Raw genomic sequence first — 16,548 nt, forward strand, 5'->3', positions numbered from 1 at the left:
GCCCCCTAAACCTAATAACTGGTTGGGCCACCCTTAGCAGCAACAACTGCAACCAAGCGTTTGCGATAACGTGCAATGAGGCTTTTACAGCGTCCTGGAGGAATTTTGGCCCACTCATCTTTGCAGAATTGTCCTAATTCAGTTACATTAGAGGGTTTTCGAGCATGAACGGCCTTTTTAAGGTCATACCACAACATCTCAATAGGATTCAGGTCAGGACTTTGGCTAGGCCACTCCAAAGTCTTCATTTTGTTTTTCTTCAGCCATTCGGGGGTGGACTTGCTGGTGTGTTTAGGATCATTGTCCTGCTGCAGAACCCAAGTTTGTTTCAGCTTGAGTACACAAACAGATGGTCGGACATTCTCCTTCAGGATCTCTTGGTAGACAGCAGAATTCATAGTTCCTTTTATCACGGCAAGTCTTCCAGGTCCTGAAGCAGCAAAACAGCCCCAGACCATCACACTACCACCACCATATTTTACTGTTGGTATAATGTTCTTTTTATGAAATGCAGTGTTCCTTCTACGCCAGATATACTTGGACGCACACCTTCCAAAGAGTTCCACTTTTGTCTCATCGGTCCACAGAATGTTGTCCCAAAAGTCTTGGGGATCATCAAGATGTGTTGTGGAGAAATTGAGACGAGCTTTGATGTTCTTTTTGCTCAGCAGTGGTTTTCTCCTTGGAACTCTGCCATGCAGGCCATTTTTGCCCAGTCTTTTCCTGATGGTGGAGGCATGAACGCTGACCTTAACTGAGGCAAGTGAGGCCTGCAGTTCCTTGGACGTTGTTGTGGGGTCTTTTGTGACCTCCTGGTTGAGTCGTCGCTGCGCTCTTGGTGTAATTTTGGGCAGCCGGCCACTCCTGGGAAGGTTCACCACTGTTCCATGTCTTCGCCATTTGTGGATAATGGCTCTCACTGTGGTTCGCTGGATTCCCAAAGCTTTGGAAATGGCTTTATAACCCTTTCCAGACTGATAGATCTCAATTACTTTCTTTCTCAATTGTTCCTGAATTTCTTTGGGTCTCGGCATGATGTGTAGCTTTTAAGGATCTTCTGGTGGACCTTACTGTGTCAAGCAGCTCCTATTTAAGTGAGGCCTTGATTGTGAACAGATGTGGAAATAATCAGGCCTGGGTGTGGCTAGAGAAATTGAACTCAGGTGTGGACAACCACAGTTATAGTATGTTTTAACAAGGGGGGCAATCACTTTTTCACACAGGGCCATGATGGTTTGGATTTTTTTTCACCTTTAATAATAAACACCTTCATTTACAAATTGCATTTTGTGTTTACTTGTGTTGTCCTTGACTATTGTTTAAATTGGTTTGATGTTCCGAAACACTTAAGTGTGACAAACATGCAAAGGAACAGGAAATGAGGAAGGGGGCAAACACTTTTTCACACCACTGTATTTAGTAGGTTATATTTACTAAAACTATTGCATTTCCATGTTCTGTGGGAGACCAGATATAGTGAATGCAGGGTCCTGGATTTAGTAACACTTAAAAGTATATGTAAACCTAAATAAATAAGTCTCCTATAAGCATTAACATGTTAGTTTAATTTTAAAATGAATCTTTAAATTGTGTAAATCAGCCGCTTTCCTTAAAATTACATTCGGTGACCATGTCATGAAGGTACTTCTTCAGGCGCATTCTGATATACAGCGACAACACACTCTGCCCCTGGCTTCTTTTTTTTTTTTTTTTTTTTTTTACTGCATTGTTACCATGTCACACACTTTTGACGGTGACTACAAGTGTCTTTTTTAGAACATTATTCAGCAATGATCCACCGTTGTCACCATAAAGGAACCCACCCTGGGAAATGCCATGCAGCCAGTCACAAAAGGGCATGCATGTAGATAGGACAAAGACAGTGCAAAGGAACTACTGGAGGTCTTAGTGGTTATTAACCAGTTTCCACCCAATCCAATTCTGACATTTCCTTCCTATAATTGAAAATCAGATTTTTATTTTTTGTTGCTAGAAAATTAATGAGATTAACTTTATATGTTTTTTTTATTTTTTTTATCAGAGACCCTAGAGCATAAAATGGTGGCTGTTGCAGTTTGTCATACGGTATTTTCGCAGCGATTTTTTTTTATTTATTTTTTTAAATGCACTTCAATTAATTTTAATGCAAAAAAAACCCCACAATATATAACCCAATTTTTTTATATTGCACGTGCTCTTGGAATGGTGCCAAACTACGATACTTAAAAATATCCATAGGAAATGCTTTATAAATGTTTACAGGTTAGCAGTTTAGAGCCAGAGGAGGTCTATGGCTAGAATTATTGCTCTCGTTATAATGTTCGCAGCAATGCCTCATATGTTTGGTATAAACTCCATTTACATATGCAGAAGCGATGTAGGTATGCATTCACTTCTGCGTACAGGGATGCTTTACTTTTTTATTTTTTATTTTTTTTATTGAACACGTTTATTCCTATCAGTAGAAATGTAAACATCCCTTGTGATAGAAGTAAGAGATAGATCATCTTCATGGAGACATCATCTCTGTGTCTCACCTAAAGCCAGTCACTTCACTGGATATATGTAAAGGTTTACAACCACTTTAAAGGTCATCCATAATATTTCTTACTTTAACAATGCATTTAGGAAGACCATTGTTGCAGCTTTGCTATTGGCACCCCTTACTTTGGAAAGTCAAAAACTTCTAGCAGATATTTACAGTGGAAGAGACTATGTATATCTCTTCTAGCATAAAATCCCTATCCATGCCTTTTTTATGAATCCTATGCTAGCATTCATGCACAATGTGGGAGTCCGTGCCGGTGTCAATTTCGGTGACTCTCCAGCAACTTTAATTGTAGATTTGGAAGAGTTGACATTGTTAGTCTGCCCGCTACTTACCAACAAACATGGCCGCGACAACTCTAAAGCGGCGACAACTTTTTTTTTTTTTTTTTTTTTTTTTTTTACTCCTTACCCGGTGTTCTGTGAAAATAGCCAACTCATTGTGCATTGTGTACAGAAGTGTATACACTGCTGGTTTTCTGGGAAAATGGCCAAATCGTTGAAATCTGCAATTACTGCTGCTGGAGAGAAACCGGAAGTGACGCAATTGAAGATTTTGAAAAGTTGCCTGTTTTGACAGAACACCGACGTAATGAACTCCTGTGTGTAAGCGTGTTGTTACTCCACCTCGCTCTAGCCATTCAAGATTGGCAAAGATTCTTGAACCAGGGAAAAGATTAAAGAACTAATGATGAGGGAGACTGAGGATGACACAGCGCTGGGGTTGGGGGACTTTACAAGACAAGTCTGCTACAATGTGCAAATATACTGCACATACTTGCATGGTATGGCTAAAGCTTCTGTAAGCACAAAAGTGTAATGTGCATTTTTAATGCACTGCAAAACCTGGTACCCAGCTTTAATCATTTTGTCTCTTACATTCACTGACTGACAAAGCGCCTTTATTCTTGACCATTGGGTTGGTACGCCACCTTCAGGAGAGGACTAGGCAGAACGTGTTAACATGTACAAAAACCATAACTTTCTAGTTCCGCCCAAGGGGCAGTCCCTTCAGTAACAACCCTCCAGCCTGTAGCCTCAGTTTTTTTCTGCCTAGTGAAGGAGATGGACCTAGGAACCCTGCGGGCCCATCGGTCCGTGGATTTTATCTGCAGAAGTTTGCCTTTTGCGCAAGATTAAGATCCTGTTATCTATCAACAGCCAGCTGGGTGACAAAACATGACTTAGTACTTGGTGGCAAAACACTTGTTGGGAATCACAGATGTCAGAGGTTTCTTGTAGCTGGCCACCAGGTTTGCACATACATATATTGCACAATACTCTTTTTTTGCCTTGGCCATGTGTTTTGGGTCATTGTCATGCTGGAATACCCATCCACGACCCATTTTCAATGCTTTAGCTGAGGGAAGGAGGTCCTTGCTCAAGATTTGATGGTACATGATCTTGTCCATCGTCCCTTTGCAGTGAAGTTGTCCTGTCCCCTTAGCAGAAAAACACCATCAAAGCATAATGTTTCCATCTCCATGTTTGATGATAGCATGCGGCCGCAGTTTTATTTTACCTAGTGAAGGAGAAGGTCCTAGGAACCCTGCGGGCCCATCACTCCATGTTTTTTTCTGCAGAAGCTTTGCTTTTTCCGCAAGACTAAAGATCCTGTGATCTGCTATCAACAGCCGGCTGGCCAACAGGCTGGATACCCTTATCCTTGTAGTCTCCACAGCCTGGCCAGCGGGCTTGTGCAGACCAGAGCTACGTGCTGGGTTGGCCATGACGTACCTCAGCTCCAGAGGTGGTCAGTGAGCGTTAATGCTCTGGAGCACACATAGGACCGGGCTACTGATGTCTGCGTCAGTGTGCCGGGCCAACAGCCACCCCATACTGATCGGAGAGTGGGTCTGTGATGGAATGTCTCCCAGCTCTGCAGGACTGGTAAGTACAGCTCTCCCTGCTTCGGTGGGACTGAGCAGCTGGGAATTCCCTGGGAGGTTGATTCTTCTCTCCCTGTCCCTATCTTCCCTCCCCCCTCCTTGTGGGGGATGCTGCATGTTGTGGCTGCTGAGCGGTGTGCGTGTCATGTGCAGGGGCTCTCCGGGGGGCTCTCACCTGGGGGAGGGTTGTGCTGGCTGGCTGTGCCCTGATGTATGTTTTCCTCTCCCTGGGGGGTGTCTGGTGAGGCTGTGTCTGTCGATCGCCGCAGCGCTGTTCACCGCCATTTCTCTGTCACTCTCCCTCATGGTATTCAATGTTCAGCGGCCATCTTACGTGAGGGCAAGGAGAAGAATTCTGTGTTTTTGTCCTTTATACTGGATACTCGGCGGCCATTATCTTGAAGCCTGAACACGTTTTTTGGTCAGTCTCAAGGAGCAGCACGCCTTCCTCTAGCCCGGCGGCCATTTTCCCTGTGTTTATGTCCTTTATACTGGATGCTCAGCGGCCATTTTCTTGGAGCCTGAACATGTCGTAGATCAGTTTCGGCATCATAAGCAGCAGCTCTGGATGACAGTGTGATCTCCTATACGCCTGGGACCTGGCAAGGAACACGGGTACTACTAGCTGGACAGCGCATAACCAGTCAGGGTGGTGAGTACTGCGGGAAAGAGCCCCTCAGCTAGCAGCAGTTAGGAGGTGGGACCATCACAGTCTTAAGACCCCATCAGGTGGAAGACAGGGTAGGGTCAGCATGGCTTCAGAAACTGCTGTTTCTTCCCCCGAAATCCAGGCAATTTAAACCGGTTAGCCTGCAGATTGTGCAGTGCCTCTGGACGCTTTGTCGGCGGTCCTCAATTAGTTTGTTGCCAAGATGGAGGTGGTGTGTGGGCTCAAAGGTGCTAAAAAGCAGCCCCTGTCCCCCCCCCCCCCCCTCTGGGGAGAGCTCTGAGGCAGACTCGGGCCCTGCTGAGGCAGGTGACCCCTGTTCTGTCGTGTAAGATGACGCTGACCAGGACCATTCGGAAAGTGATGAGGAGTCCCCGTCCAGGTCCGTGCATGACAAAGCGCTTGTTGGAGCACTTATCACAGCTGTGCGTGATACCCTGAAGATTCAGGAGCCAGCAGATCCATCTGCTAATGTAGCGGTCCCTTTTGGATCCTGCATGCCAGCCCGTTCACCTAAGGTGTTCCTGTATCTGACTTATTTTGATAAGTTCATTTACAAGGAATGGGGTTGACCGCAACAGACCTTTTCGGTCCTCAAGTATATGGCGGTGCGCTAACCCTTTGAGGCGAGTCTTCTCAAAAAATGGTCGGCTCCTCCGGTCTTGGACTCCCCTGTATCCAGGTTAAACAAAGTAACCACAATCCCGGTAGAGGGAACTCCTGCATTTAGGGACCCCACGGAAAGGAAGGCCGAGGCAGTGGCTCGTTCCTTGTTTACGGTTGTGGGGTCAACCATGCGACCAGTACTGGCATCCGCACTTGTGTCGCAGACACTGAGTGGCCAAAACTGTTACACCGCAAATTGGGAGAACAACTTGTCTGCGTGGAACTAGCAGACCAACTAGTGCAAGGCCTGAAGTACGTTTGGGACATGACCCTGGATACTCTCCCTCTGTTATCCAGGGCTTTAGTGTCAGCAGTGATGCTGAGGCGCCTGATTTGGTTAAAATGCTGGTCTGCTGACCAGGCATCCAAAAAAGCCCTGACGGATCTTCCCTTCCTTGGCGACCGGCTCTTTGAGAGCCTCTTCGGATGACATTATTACAAATGCTACAGGTGGTAAGCGTACTCTACTCCCACAGGCAAGGAAGGCTAAGGAGCCACGCCGTAGGCAAGGGCCCTCATTTTCCACTCACAAACTGCTTTTTCGTCCGCCCGACAGGACGAGCGCTGAAGGACCAAAGCGTCCCTGGAACCACAAGCCTGCGAGCAAAAGTGCTACTGCATGAAGGTTCGCTTCGGGAGTTTGCAGCCCGGTGGACATCTCGGCTGTCCGACTAATGGGTCTACGATCAGATTTCCTCAGGCTACAAGATCGAGTTTTTCTCTTGACCACCAAACAGATTCTTCCCCTCCAGCATACCCGTACTCCCGGCTCGCCCCGGAGGCCCTATTGGGGGCAGTAAGGGACCTGCTGAGCCGTGGGGTGATAGTACCTGTTCTGGAATCGTAACGTTTCCAGGGGTTCTACTCAAACCTGCTTGTAGTCTCGAAGAAGGAAGGGGTACATCAAATCTTGGATCTAAAGGCCCTCAATTACTTTGTAAAAATACAGAGGTTCAGAATGGAATCAGTTCGCTCAGTAGTCGCTGCACTCCATCAAGGAGACTTCCTGGCATCCTTAGACATCCAGGATGCGTATCTGCACATGTGCTTTCGGCATCAGAAGTTTCTGAGATTTGCAGTGGGGGAAGCCCACTACCAGTTTGTGGCTCTCCCTTTTGATTTGGCATCAGCCCCCCCGAGTCTTTACCAAGGTATTGGCTCCTGTTTTGGGGTTGCTACGGCAATGCGGGATCACGATCGTGGGATACCTAGACGATCTTCTCCTGAGAGCATCTTCCGCCTCAGAGTTAGAGGAGGATGTGGCGATCACCATGCAGACCCTGCAGGAATTTGGGTGGCTGTTGAACCTAAAGAAGTTGGTGATCATGCCGACTCAGCATTTGGAGTACTAAGGCTTGCTGCTGGACTCCATGGAAGCAAGAGTGCTTCTCCCTTCAGACAAGCTGCAGACTCTCAGAGCCGCGGTGAAACTGCTGATGAACCACAAGTGGTCGTCGCTATGCTTCTGCATGCGAGTTCTGGGACTCATGGTGGCCTCCTTCGAGGCAATACCTTATGCCGTATCCACACCAGAGTCCTGCAGAAGGAGATTTTGACAAAATGGGACAAATCTCCGTTGTCCTTGAAACTGCAGATTCAGGTGAGCCAGTTAGTCAGGGATTCCCTGAGGTCCCCGGCACTTCAGTCCGGGAAGTCGCTCCTACCTCTGAAATGGACAGTGATCACATCGGATGCCAGCCTATCAGGCTGGGGTGGAGTAATGAGAGTTCATTTGACCCAGGGCCTCTGGTCGGCGGAGGAATCCAAGTTGCCAATCAATCTGCTCGAACTGAGGCTATTCCTCTCCACATGGTCGATGAGACTGCAAGGGCGTCCGTTCAGGATCCAGTCAGACAACGCCACGGCATATGTGGCATACATCAATCACCAAGGAGGAACAAGAAGCTCGACCGCCGCACGGGAGGTCGCTCACATACTTCGGTGGGCAGAGCGTCATGTATCGGCTCCCTCGGCCATTTACATCCCGGGAGTGGAGAACTGGCAGGCGGACTATATAAGTCGCCAGATGCTTGACCCAGGAGAATGGGTGTTGCATCCGGAGGGGTTCAGGCTACTGTGCCTGCGGTGGGGCACACCAGATGTGGATCTTCTGGCCTCCTGTCTCAATCGGAAGGTCCCGAGATTCGTGTCCAGGACAAGAGATCCGTGGGCAGACGTGTCAGATGCTCTGGTGGCTCAGTGGGATCAGTACCAGCTGATCTATGCCTTTCCTCCACTAAAACTGTTACCACGTCTGCTTCGCAGAGTGGAGGCCGAGGGGATCCCAGTAATACTGATTGCCCCAGGTTGGCCTCAGCATCCCTGGTACGCAGACCTAGTGTGCCTGGTGGCAGATGCTCCCTGGCGACTGCTGTTACGAGAAGGCCTTCTGTCTCGTCCAATTCTCCATCCTGCTTTACCAATGCTGGTTTTAACGGCATGGTTATTGAGAGCCAGGTGTGGAGGAACCGGGGTCTTTCGGACTCGGTGATCCAAACTATGCTGAGAGCACGGAAATCTTCTTCCCGAGAGATATATCGTTGTACCTGGAATGCCTACATCTCCATGTGTGAGGAGAAAGGATGGCATCCGTGCTCCTTTTCTATATCCAGGGTCCTGCTGTTTCTTCATCAAGGAGTAGACCAGAAGTTGGCTTTGAGCACCATCAAAGGACAAATATCAGCCTTGGCTGTCCCTGGCGACTGCTGTTACGAGAAGGCCTTCTGTCTCGTCCAATTCTCCATCCTGCTTTACCAATGCTGGTTTTAACGGCATGGTTATTGAGAGCCAGGTGTGGAGGAACCGGGGTCTTTCGGACTCGGTGATCCAAACTATGCTGAGAGCACGGAAATCTTCTTCCCGAGAGATATATCGTTGTACCTGGAATGCCTACATCTCCATGTGTGAGGAGAAAGGATGGCATCCGTGCTCCTTTTCTATATCCAGGGTCCTGCTGTTTCTTCATCAAGGAGTAGACCAGAAGTTGGCTTTGAGCACCATCAAAGGACAAATATCAGCCTTGGCTGTCTTTTTTTCAGCGACCCTTGGCGTCTCATTCTCTAGTGAGCACTTTTGTTCAAGCGGTGTGACATGTAGTTCCTCCGGTGCATCCACCATTACCACTGTGGGATCTGAATCTGGTGTTATTGGCGCTGCAAAAACCGCCATTTGAAAACATCAGAGAGATCCCTCTGTTGACTCTTGCCCAGAAAGTGGTCTTTCTAGTGGCCATTATATTGGCCAGGAGGGTTTCGGAGCTGGCGGCTTTGTCCTGCAAGTCGTCCTACCTGATTATCCACAAGGATAAGGTGGTGTTGCGTCCGCAACCTTCTTTTCTGCCAAAGGTGGTTTCGGCGTTTCACATCAATGAAGACATTGTGTTACTATCTCTGTGCCCGAAGCTGACACATCCTAAGGAGGTGGCCCCCCATTCCCTGGACGTGGTTCAGGCTCTGAGGGTGTATTTGTCTGCCACGGCTCCCTTCCGGAAGTCAGACTCCTTGTTTGTTTCAGTGGCTGGTCTAAAAAAAAGGCATTGCGGTGTCGTCGGCCACCATTTCCAAGTGGATCAGACAGATTGTAGTCCCAGGCTGAGCAGCAAAGGAGAGCAGAACCACTGGCAGCAGAAAGCTTTAAAAGCAAGTGGATCTGACAGCATGGGAATTGTTGGAGATGACAGATGCCGGAGAGGGGAGGGGGGCGTGGTGGGGTGTGTATACATGGTTTGAGGTGGTACTGCCTCTTTTTCAAGCCTACCTACCTACATTCGGTGTTTGGTCCAATTTTTTTATTTTTTTATTTTTTTTTTACTTGTGTTATTAAAGAGGAATGGCAGTCTGCTCACATAATTTGTACTAAAAACATCCTTGCCCTTCTGAAGCTTCCCCCCCAGCTACTTTGCATATTATTTTATATATACTGTGATTCTGTACTTGCCTAATATGCTGCAGAAATCTCCTTCCACTGAGTCTGGCTGCAGCCATTTTAACTGTTGGCATCTGAAGGTGCTGCCTGTGCACTTTCTGGATTTACACAGACACACACCTCCAGCTCTGTAGCTTTCCTTGGCCCTCTTATAACTCACCCCCCCCCCCCCCCTCCGTTACAGGCAAACTCTCACAAGAGAGAGAAAGCGATGTGCATGATGTCATAAGCCTAGGCTAATGACCAGACAAGAAACAGGAAGTGGGCTGTATAAGGTATTTACAGGCAGAAAAAAAATGTTTTACTATCCAAAGTTAAAACAACAAAGGCAGAAGATTTAATAGATGGAAAGATGAAAAAAAACGACTGAAGGTCTGCTTTAATGGGTATCATCCCATTGCTTTATATGATTGTTTTTACTTCAATGTGTTTTACTTATTTATATCTATAATCCATTTGTAAAATATGAATTACTCCTATTACTTGTCATCTCTCCCAATAGTGTTTACAGTGGTCTGCAGACTCTCCTTCCCCTCCCTGTCTTTGACTTTGTTTCCCAATGCAACTCTTCCTAGTGATTGTTGTGTCCCACTCTTTCTCATTGTATGCCAAACCCCAGGGGATGGGGAATACTAGTTGTAGGTAGACTTGAAAAAGAGACGTTGGGGCCTCAAAACGTGTAGCCACCCCACCCTTTAGCGTCTGAAATCAAACAATTCTCATGCTGTCAGATTGGCTTGTGTTGTTTCTGAAGTTTTCTGCTGCTGGAGATTTTGCTAGCCTCTGATCACTACTGCTCAGCCTGGGCTCCAGAGATGATGACCTTGTTGTAAATGATTTGCCTTTCTTAATCCTACAACATGTAAGTGACCATTTTGCTTTATTAATTAATCATTTGCTGCACATAGATGCGCCCTCTTGTGCCTCTTAATCTTTTTTTTTTTTATAGGTGCTGGAAAGTTAAATCACCTAAGGCCTCCTTCACACAGGGCGAGTTTTCTTTGTGCCCTGTGTAGGGCCATGTTTCACTGGCATGGGGATGCACAGGTGTTGCTTGGAGCCCCACCTGGCAGTCCTGTAGCTGTCTATTATCTGCACGGACACAGCTGCTGCTCCCACCATGACATCCATATTGGTTTTTCTGCGTGCCACAGTGAGATTGGGGATACGCACTGACACAGATGGCATATTGGGAGCCGTGGCACAGAACACTTGTCCATCCCTGTGCGGGTTAACACATTCCTGCACAGGGCTTGGATCAAATTGGCCCATGTGAACGAGGCCTTACAGTTTGTGTTTCAAGGTGTCTAAATCTAAGAAATGTGGTAAGCACTAGGTATAAAGGAGTACCAAATTTACACCTCAACTCTAAAACAGAGAGCCCACATCTCTAAAACAAAGTTTTACACATCCCTATTATTTCTCAGGAATACTTTAACCACCCAGAGCTTGCCTTGTGGTGTGCCATCTGGGTACATAGTGGGTCCAGCTCTTTTCAGCAGCAATTGGTGGAGTCAGTGACCCAAGGCAAAAATTGCCCATCTGCACTGGCACAAGAACACAGCATGCTTGGGCTGACAGTCCAGCAAGTGGAAGAAACATGTCTTTGTGCCAAGTAGTTCATTCCATCAGTCTTCTAGGATAAAAGGGTCTTTATCCTCCTTCCAGCCTCATAGACCTGAGCTAAATACAAATCTCCACCATACTTCAGCTGATTATTCTACCAGATGGATAAACAGAACCTGGACTTGTTTGTCCCGGATGCATTCGGAGAAATTCATGTAACAAGGAAAAACATATTAGCTCTTAATGCACAATAACTGCCAAGACTCATTAATACTCAAATTTATTTACCTTAACGCACAGTAATTAAGATAAAATATTTCTGTCCCTAAAGTGGCCTTTTTCACTTTACCCCTTCAAACTGATTCACTGTTTCCTTAGCTGGGAAATCTTGACTGCTTGAGGGAATTTGGATTTATTTCTGTGCTGATAACCCGAAGGCAGATTTTAAACAGTGAGATTTTAATTGGTCGATTCGATTTTAATTGGTCAGCCCAAACAGTTCTTCCAAGTGCCAGGTAATATGACAATGCTATAAAGTAATTTAATGGTTTGGAGCGACTTGCCTACTATACACTTGTTGATCATTTTGGTGGAATTGTTAAAAATATATATAATAGAAATAATATTCGCTGTATATAGTGGGATTGGGGTGCTTAAACTCAGGCAGTAGGTGCGTTTGCAATGAATTGTGCTAGTTCAAAACTGTATTTTAGGGCATGGCAGCCCACTTTTATTCAATAAATGGAAAAGTTAACATGTACATCAGTTGCCCATGCAGGGTTTTCTTATACACAATGTGCACAAATGAAAATACTGAGCCACCTTGCTCTCTTGTTGGCAACACTGCTGCTCCTCTTACCAGTCCTTTTGACCATGTTGAAGAAAGAGAAAAAGTGAATGGTGGGACTTTATATGAAGCATATCACTAGATTAAAAGAGCCAATCAGTTTACTCATTATTCCATTTATTTACACAAGTCATACATACAAAAATAGGGTAGTAAGTTGTAGATTAATAGACAATTTTACTAATAAATCTCAATCAATAAATCATGATAGTAATACATAGTTAATTTAATAGAACACATGATAATCTCATAATATGCTATTATAAATTAGTAAAAGCTAAGTATTTCATGGTATTACATAGTTCAGTATAATGTACATGATACTAGACCTAGGTATGTAGACCAGAATTGTAATAGTAGCAGCATATAGACAGAGAACAATGGTGGATTGGTTTATTAAAGTAAAATAGAAGTAATAACCAAAAATACTGTGACAACGTATCATAGGAAAGCTCTACGCGTTTCGTGGTTATATACCACTCATCAGGAGCAGATGCAGAAAATAGGGGTATCTTTAATGAATATACAACTAAGTGTACTAAAGCATAAGTACCTGCAAAGGTAAGTAGGAGGAAGTAGTCCAAATCATGCAACAGTGTCTCATAAATGAGTACAGCCGGCTAAAATGTCGGCAAAGGAGAAGTGTGGTATGCGTAGCAGCCGTGCATCGGGGGTGACCGTCAACGTTACGCAGCGTAGTAAGGGGAGACGGCGCCACCGCCTGAGCAACAGAGATCGCCCGACGTTTGGCGTCCTAGTCTTCCACGTGAAATACACAGAATAATTAACACGTCGGCGGACCGGCGTCATAAATGACATCATCCACTCGAGTGTAGGCGTGGTGTCAACCCACAGCGAGCGCACGCCCCGCCACCTCCAAAGGGAGGGGAGAGGGAGGTCCCGATGTGGGACACAGCTTCCGGGGATAAGAAGGCTAAGCCTAACCCCAGCTGCCGAAACTGATCTGTTGGTAATGGCAAAGGAAAATAAGTCACACATTATAGTATAGAGCAATATGGAGGTGTATGTATATATTTTATATCGCTTCATATATAAGTCCCAATGCTAGTTTTAGGTTTTCCTTTGATAATGTTGTCTAGCTCTTCTGGAACACTTGGCTCTCTAGCCTTTAGTTACAGCACCCTGCTGCACAACCCACCTCTGGTTTATGGATTGGGGTTCTCCTGACACCCCCAATAGGAGCCGACCTGACTCCTGGAATTAAGACCTGCTGTCTCTTGGTTTCTGGCTGGGCCCTCTGACCCCTCCTAGCTGCAACCCACAGTTCTGGCTAGTGTACAGTGCAGGGATAGTGTGATATATTCTCCCTTTTATCTATTCACAAAAAGTGTTTTCACAGAAAGAATACAAGGTGTTCTGAGAGAGGTGGGGTGAGTAAATCACTGAATCTCACCTTGTCCATTCACAGAACAATTTGCATTCTGTGAAAAGAATACAAGGCTTTTGCCTGTAGTAACCGCGATAAAATGATTATGATTTGTACAGTAATCAGCAACCAGCCAGGCATAGGAGTTCTACTTAAAGATGTTTATGTCAATTATCTGCTTGAATAACCATCTTCTTTGTTCTCTCACTACAGGTGACACTGGGCAAAGTATTGAAAGTGATTGTAGTGATGCGTAGTCTGTTTATTGATCGGACCATTGTGAAGGGTTACAATGAAAATGTTTACACAGAAGATGGCAAGGTGAGTGACTTATCAACTACAAGTCCTTTCTAGGACAACAGGTGAAGTCAATCAGTGATTTCTATCCAGGATTTGGGGGTAATTGTTCACTACAGGGACTATTGAGAGAAGAGAACAGATTCCGCTCTCTTCTGGACGCTGCACTTACGCTACACCACATTCTGCAATTTGTCCCCAATTAATGGCCGGACTATGCTCCCGGCTTTTTTTTCTCAGTCTATTCATCTTTACAGTGCTGGCAAGCAGCGTGCAATGTTTTCTAAGTATTGTGTGCATATACTGTAAATATATTTAAAGTGTGGCTGTGGTTAGTTTATACAGCTGGGGTCCTTAAATTACCTTACTTCTCTGATGCATTGCAGCAGGATTCCAGGGAGCTCCTTACCAATGAAGGATGGAGGGTACCAAGCAAGCTTGCTCTGTCAGTAAATAAGTGCTGCCCCTGCTGGTCACAAGATTTATTTCCAAAGGCTACATTGTTTTTACAGGTTTTCAAACCCTAGGACAGTTTGTTTCCTTCATTCAGGTGACAGAAATTTTAGTGCAGATTGATCTTTTGTAGTTATAATAGATTATAGGTCAGCGCTAGTCCACCTCAGCAGTTTGCAATTATGGTGTAATTGCAGAATACCAGTGATAAACAGACAAAAACTTGCAGCGCTAATCAGGGGCATCTGAGGATGCGTGCTTGCGTGAAACATGTTGGGCAGAGCTTGGATGTAATGGTAACCTGTTACTGTTGGCTGCTGATGTAAGTTGTAAGTGGCTTTCTTTTAATCATAGCTATTTCCATTTGGAATGCTTTTTTCTACCTCTGAGACTTGGGTGAGATGACCTTAAGGCTGGGTTCACACTGCTGCGGGGGGGAGATCCGGATGTGATTCGCACCGCACTGCAGTGCAAATCACATCGGATCTCTGTAGCGATGCGAGTTCAGCCATACAGATAGTATGGCTGAATTCGCATCGCTCCCGCAGCAAACTCGCACGGGACCCTTTTTTTTGGTCCGCAGCAGAATCGGATCGCATGGGTGTTCACACCATGCAATCCGATTCCTGTGCGAGTGTGCAGATCGCACTGCGATATGCGGACGGATCTGGGGGTGTCATTAAGATTTCATTGACACTCCCAGCAGTCCGCATAGGGCAGTGTGAACTGCCGGCGGGAGTCATGCGATGCGGGAAAACGCAGCGGATTTGCTTCGTTCCCGCATCGCTATAGTGTGAACCTAGCCTTATGGGAAATAAAATGCTGCATTATTTTCTCCTTTTCGTTGGGTTTTTCACTTCTCATGAGGTTATAGTCAAGGGATATGCAATTAGCGGACCTCCAACTGTTGCAAAACTACAAGTCCCATCATGCCTCTCCCTCTGGGTGTCATGCTTGTGGCTGCCAGAGTCTTGCTATGCCTCATGGGACTTGTAGTGTTCTGCAAGAGCTGGGTGTCTGCTAATTGCATATCCCTGGGTTATACTTTTGAGGACCGCGGCCCCTATCAGATAGGAGAAGGAGTTCAGAACACAGTTTTAAATGCATTATGCTGCTTATAACATAGTAGCTTAACTTTTGGCGAGTGTGCATTTATACTTTACGGTGGGGGATTAAATCACTATTCCAGGTGGTGTGCTATACTTTTATTGCTGCTTCTAATTTGGCAGCCAGAAATTGTAGTGATTGATCTACATTGGTCATTTTGAGAAGGATTCGTTTCATTTGATGCACAGATTTCACATGGTGGAGGATATTATTTTGGATGGTTTTATTTGTTTTTCACACTATGGATTTTGATTTTATATTTGTTTAGCGCCACACTTTTTAAACTTTTGTAGTGTCAACCTAATTGCTGCTTAAATTAATATTCAGATTCGTTTCCATCCTTGGGTGGCAGATAGCTTCAGTTGAAAACTTCAAGCATCATAATCAATAAAACCCCTTAAACAAAAAAAATGTAAACCTTCTATATGCCTCAAAGCGTCCTACCTCCCTAGCTTTTTTGTAAATTGCAGTCCTGGAGCCTGATCATAGATCACTACCTAAAGAATTTTTAAGCCAGAAAATGCATGTGGACAGTACGGTCTAAAAAGTGCAAGCTTCCAGCTTGCATACTTGTTATGGGTTAGTGATTAATCAAGTAGGAAAGCAGTGATGGGAATTACCACTCCAGAGCCTATAAATTTAAAATTAACCAGAAGCTGCAGTTATCTTTTCACCGAAACAGCTTTCCTTTAAGTACGAACCCTGTCATTCAGCTGTGTAATAAACCATTGATAAGTATTAATGTCACCCTGTGTCATTATGTGCCCTTTAGCAAGACACAGAAGACAGAGAGAATCAGTCTGTGACAGTCTTCATATTTTCTTCCTCCTTGCCCCTTAGCACAGGTTGTCATGCCCTTCTGCTTTTCTGGCGTGTTTCTTAACTGGCGACAATAGTAGTTTGATCCCGAGATCACAGAAAGCCACAGTAAACACTATCTCACCGAGGTGTCTGTGTTATTTACAGACGTGCAAGTGCAGTTTACTCATCTCCCATCTCTCATCTTCTTGCGTCTCTGGTGTATATATTACTGTCCTCCTGGAGTTATCCAAGTATAGGTGTTCCCTAAACTTGTTGAACAACAAAGATAAATACATTTAGGGAGATTTAAAAAGAAATTGATGGTCTTATCAAGAATAAGGCCCCTTTCACACATGCGGACCGTATGTCCGTATTTCATCCATCCGTTTGCGTATGA

At 45.3% G+C, this 16,548-nt stretch overlaps 1 protein-coding gene across 1 annotated transcript in view; it reads left to right on the plus strand.

The window, feature by feature from the left end:
- Nucleotides 1-16,548, plus strand: part of MED27 (mediator complex subunit 27) — a 471,863-nt gene that overhangs the window by 375,066 nt on the left and 80,249 nt on the right. Inside the window, exon 5 of the mRNA XM_077477842.1 lies at nt 13,707-13,814. Within this exon, the coding sequence (XP_077333968.1) occupies nt 13,707-13,814 (108 nt within the window). The remainder of the gene's footprint in view (nt 1-13,706; nt 13,815-16,548) is intronic.

This window comes from Lithobates pipiens, unplaced genomic scaffold (assembly GCF_037356315.1).
Source record: "Lithobates pipiens isolate NorthernLeopardFrog02 unplaced genomic scaffold, aLitPip1_a1.2 Scaffold_1, whole genome shotgun sequence".
NCBI lineage: Eukaryota > Metazoa > Chordata > Amphibia > Anura > Ranidae > Lithobates > Lithobates pipiens.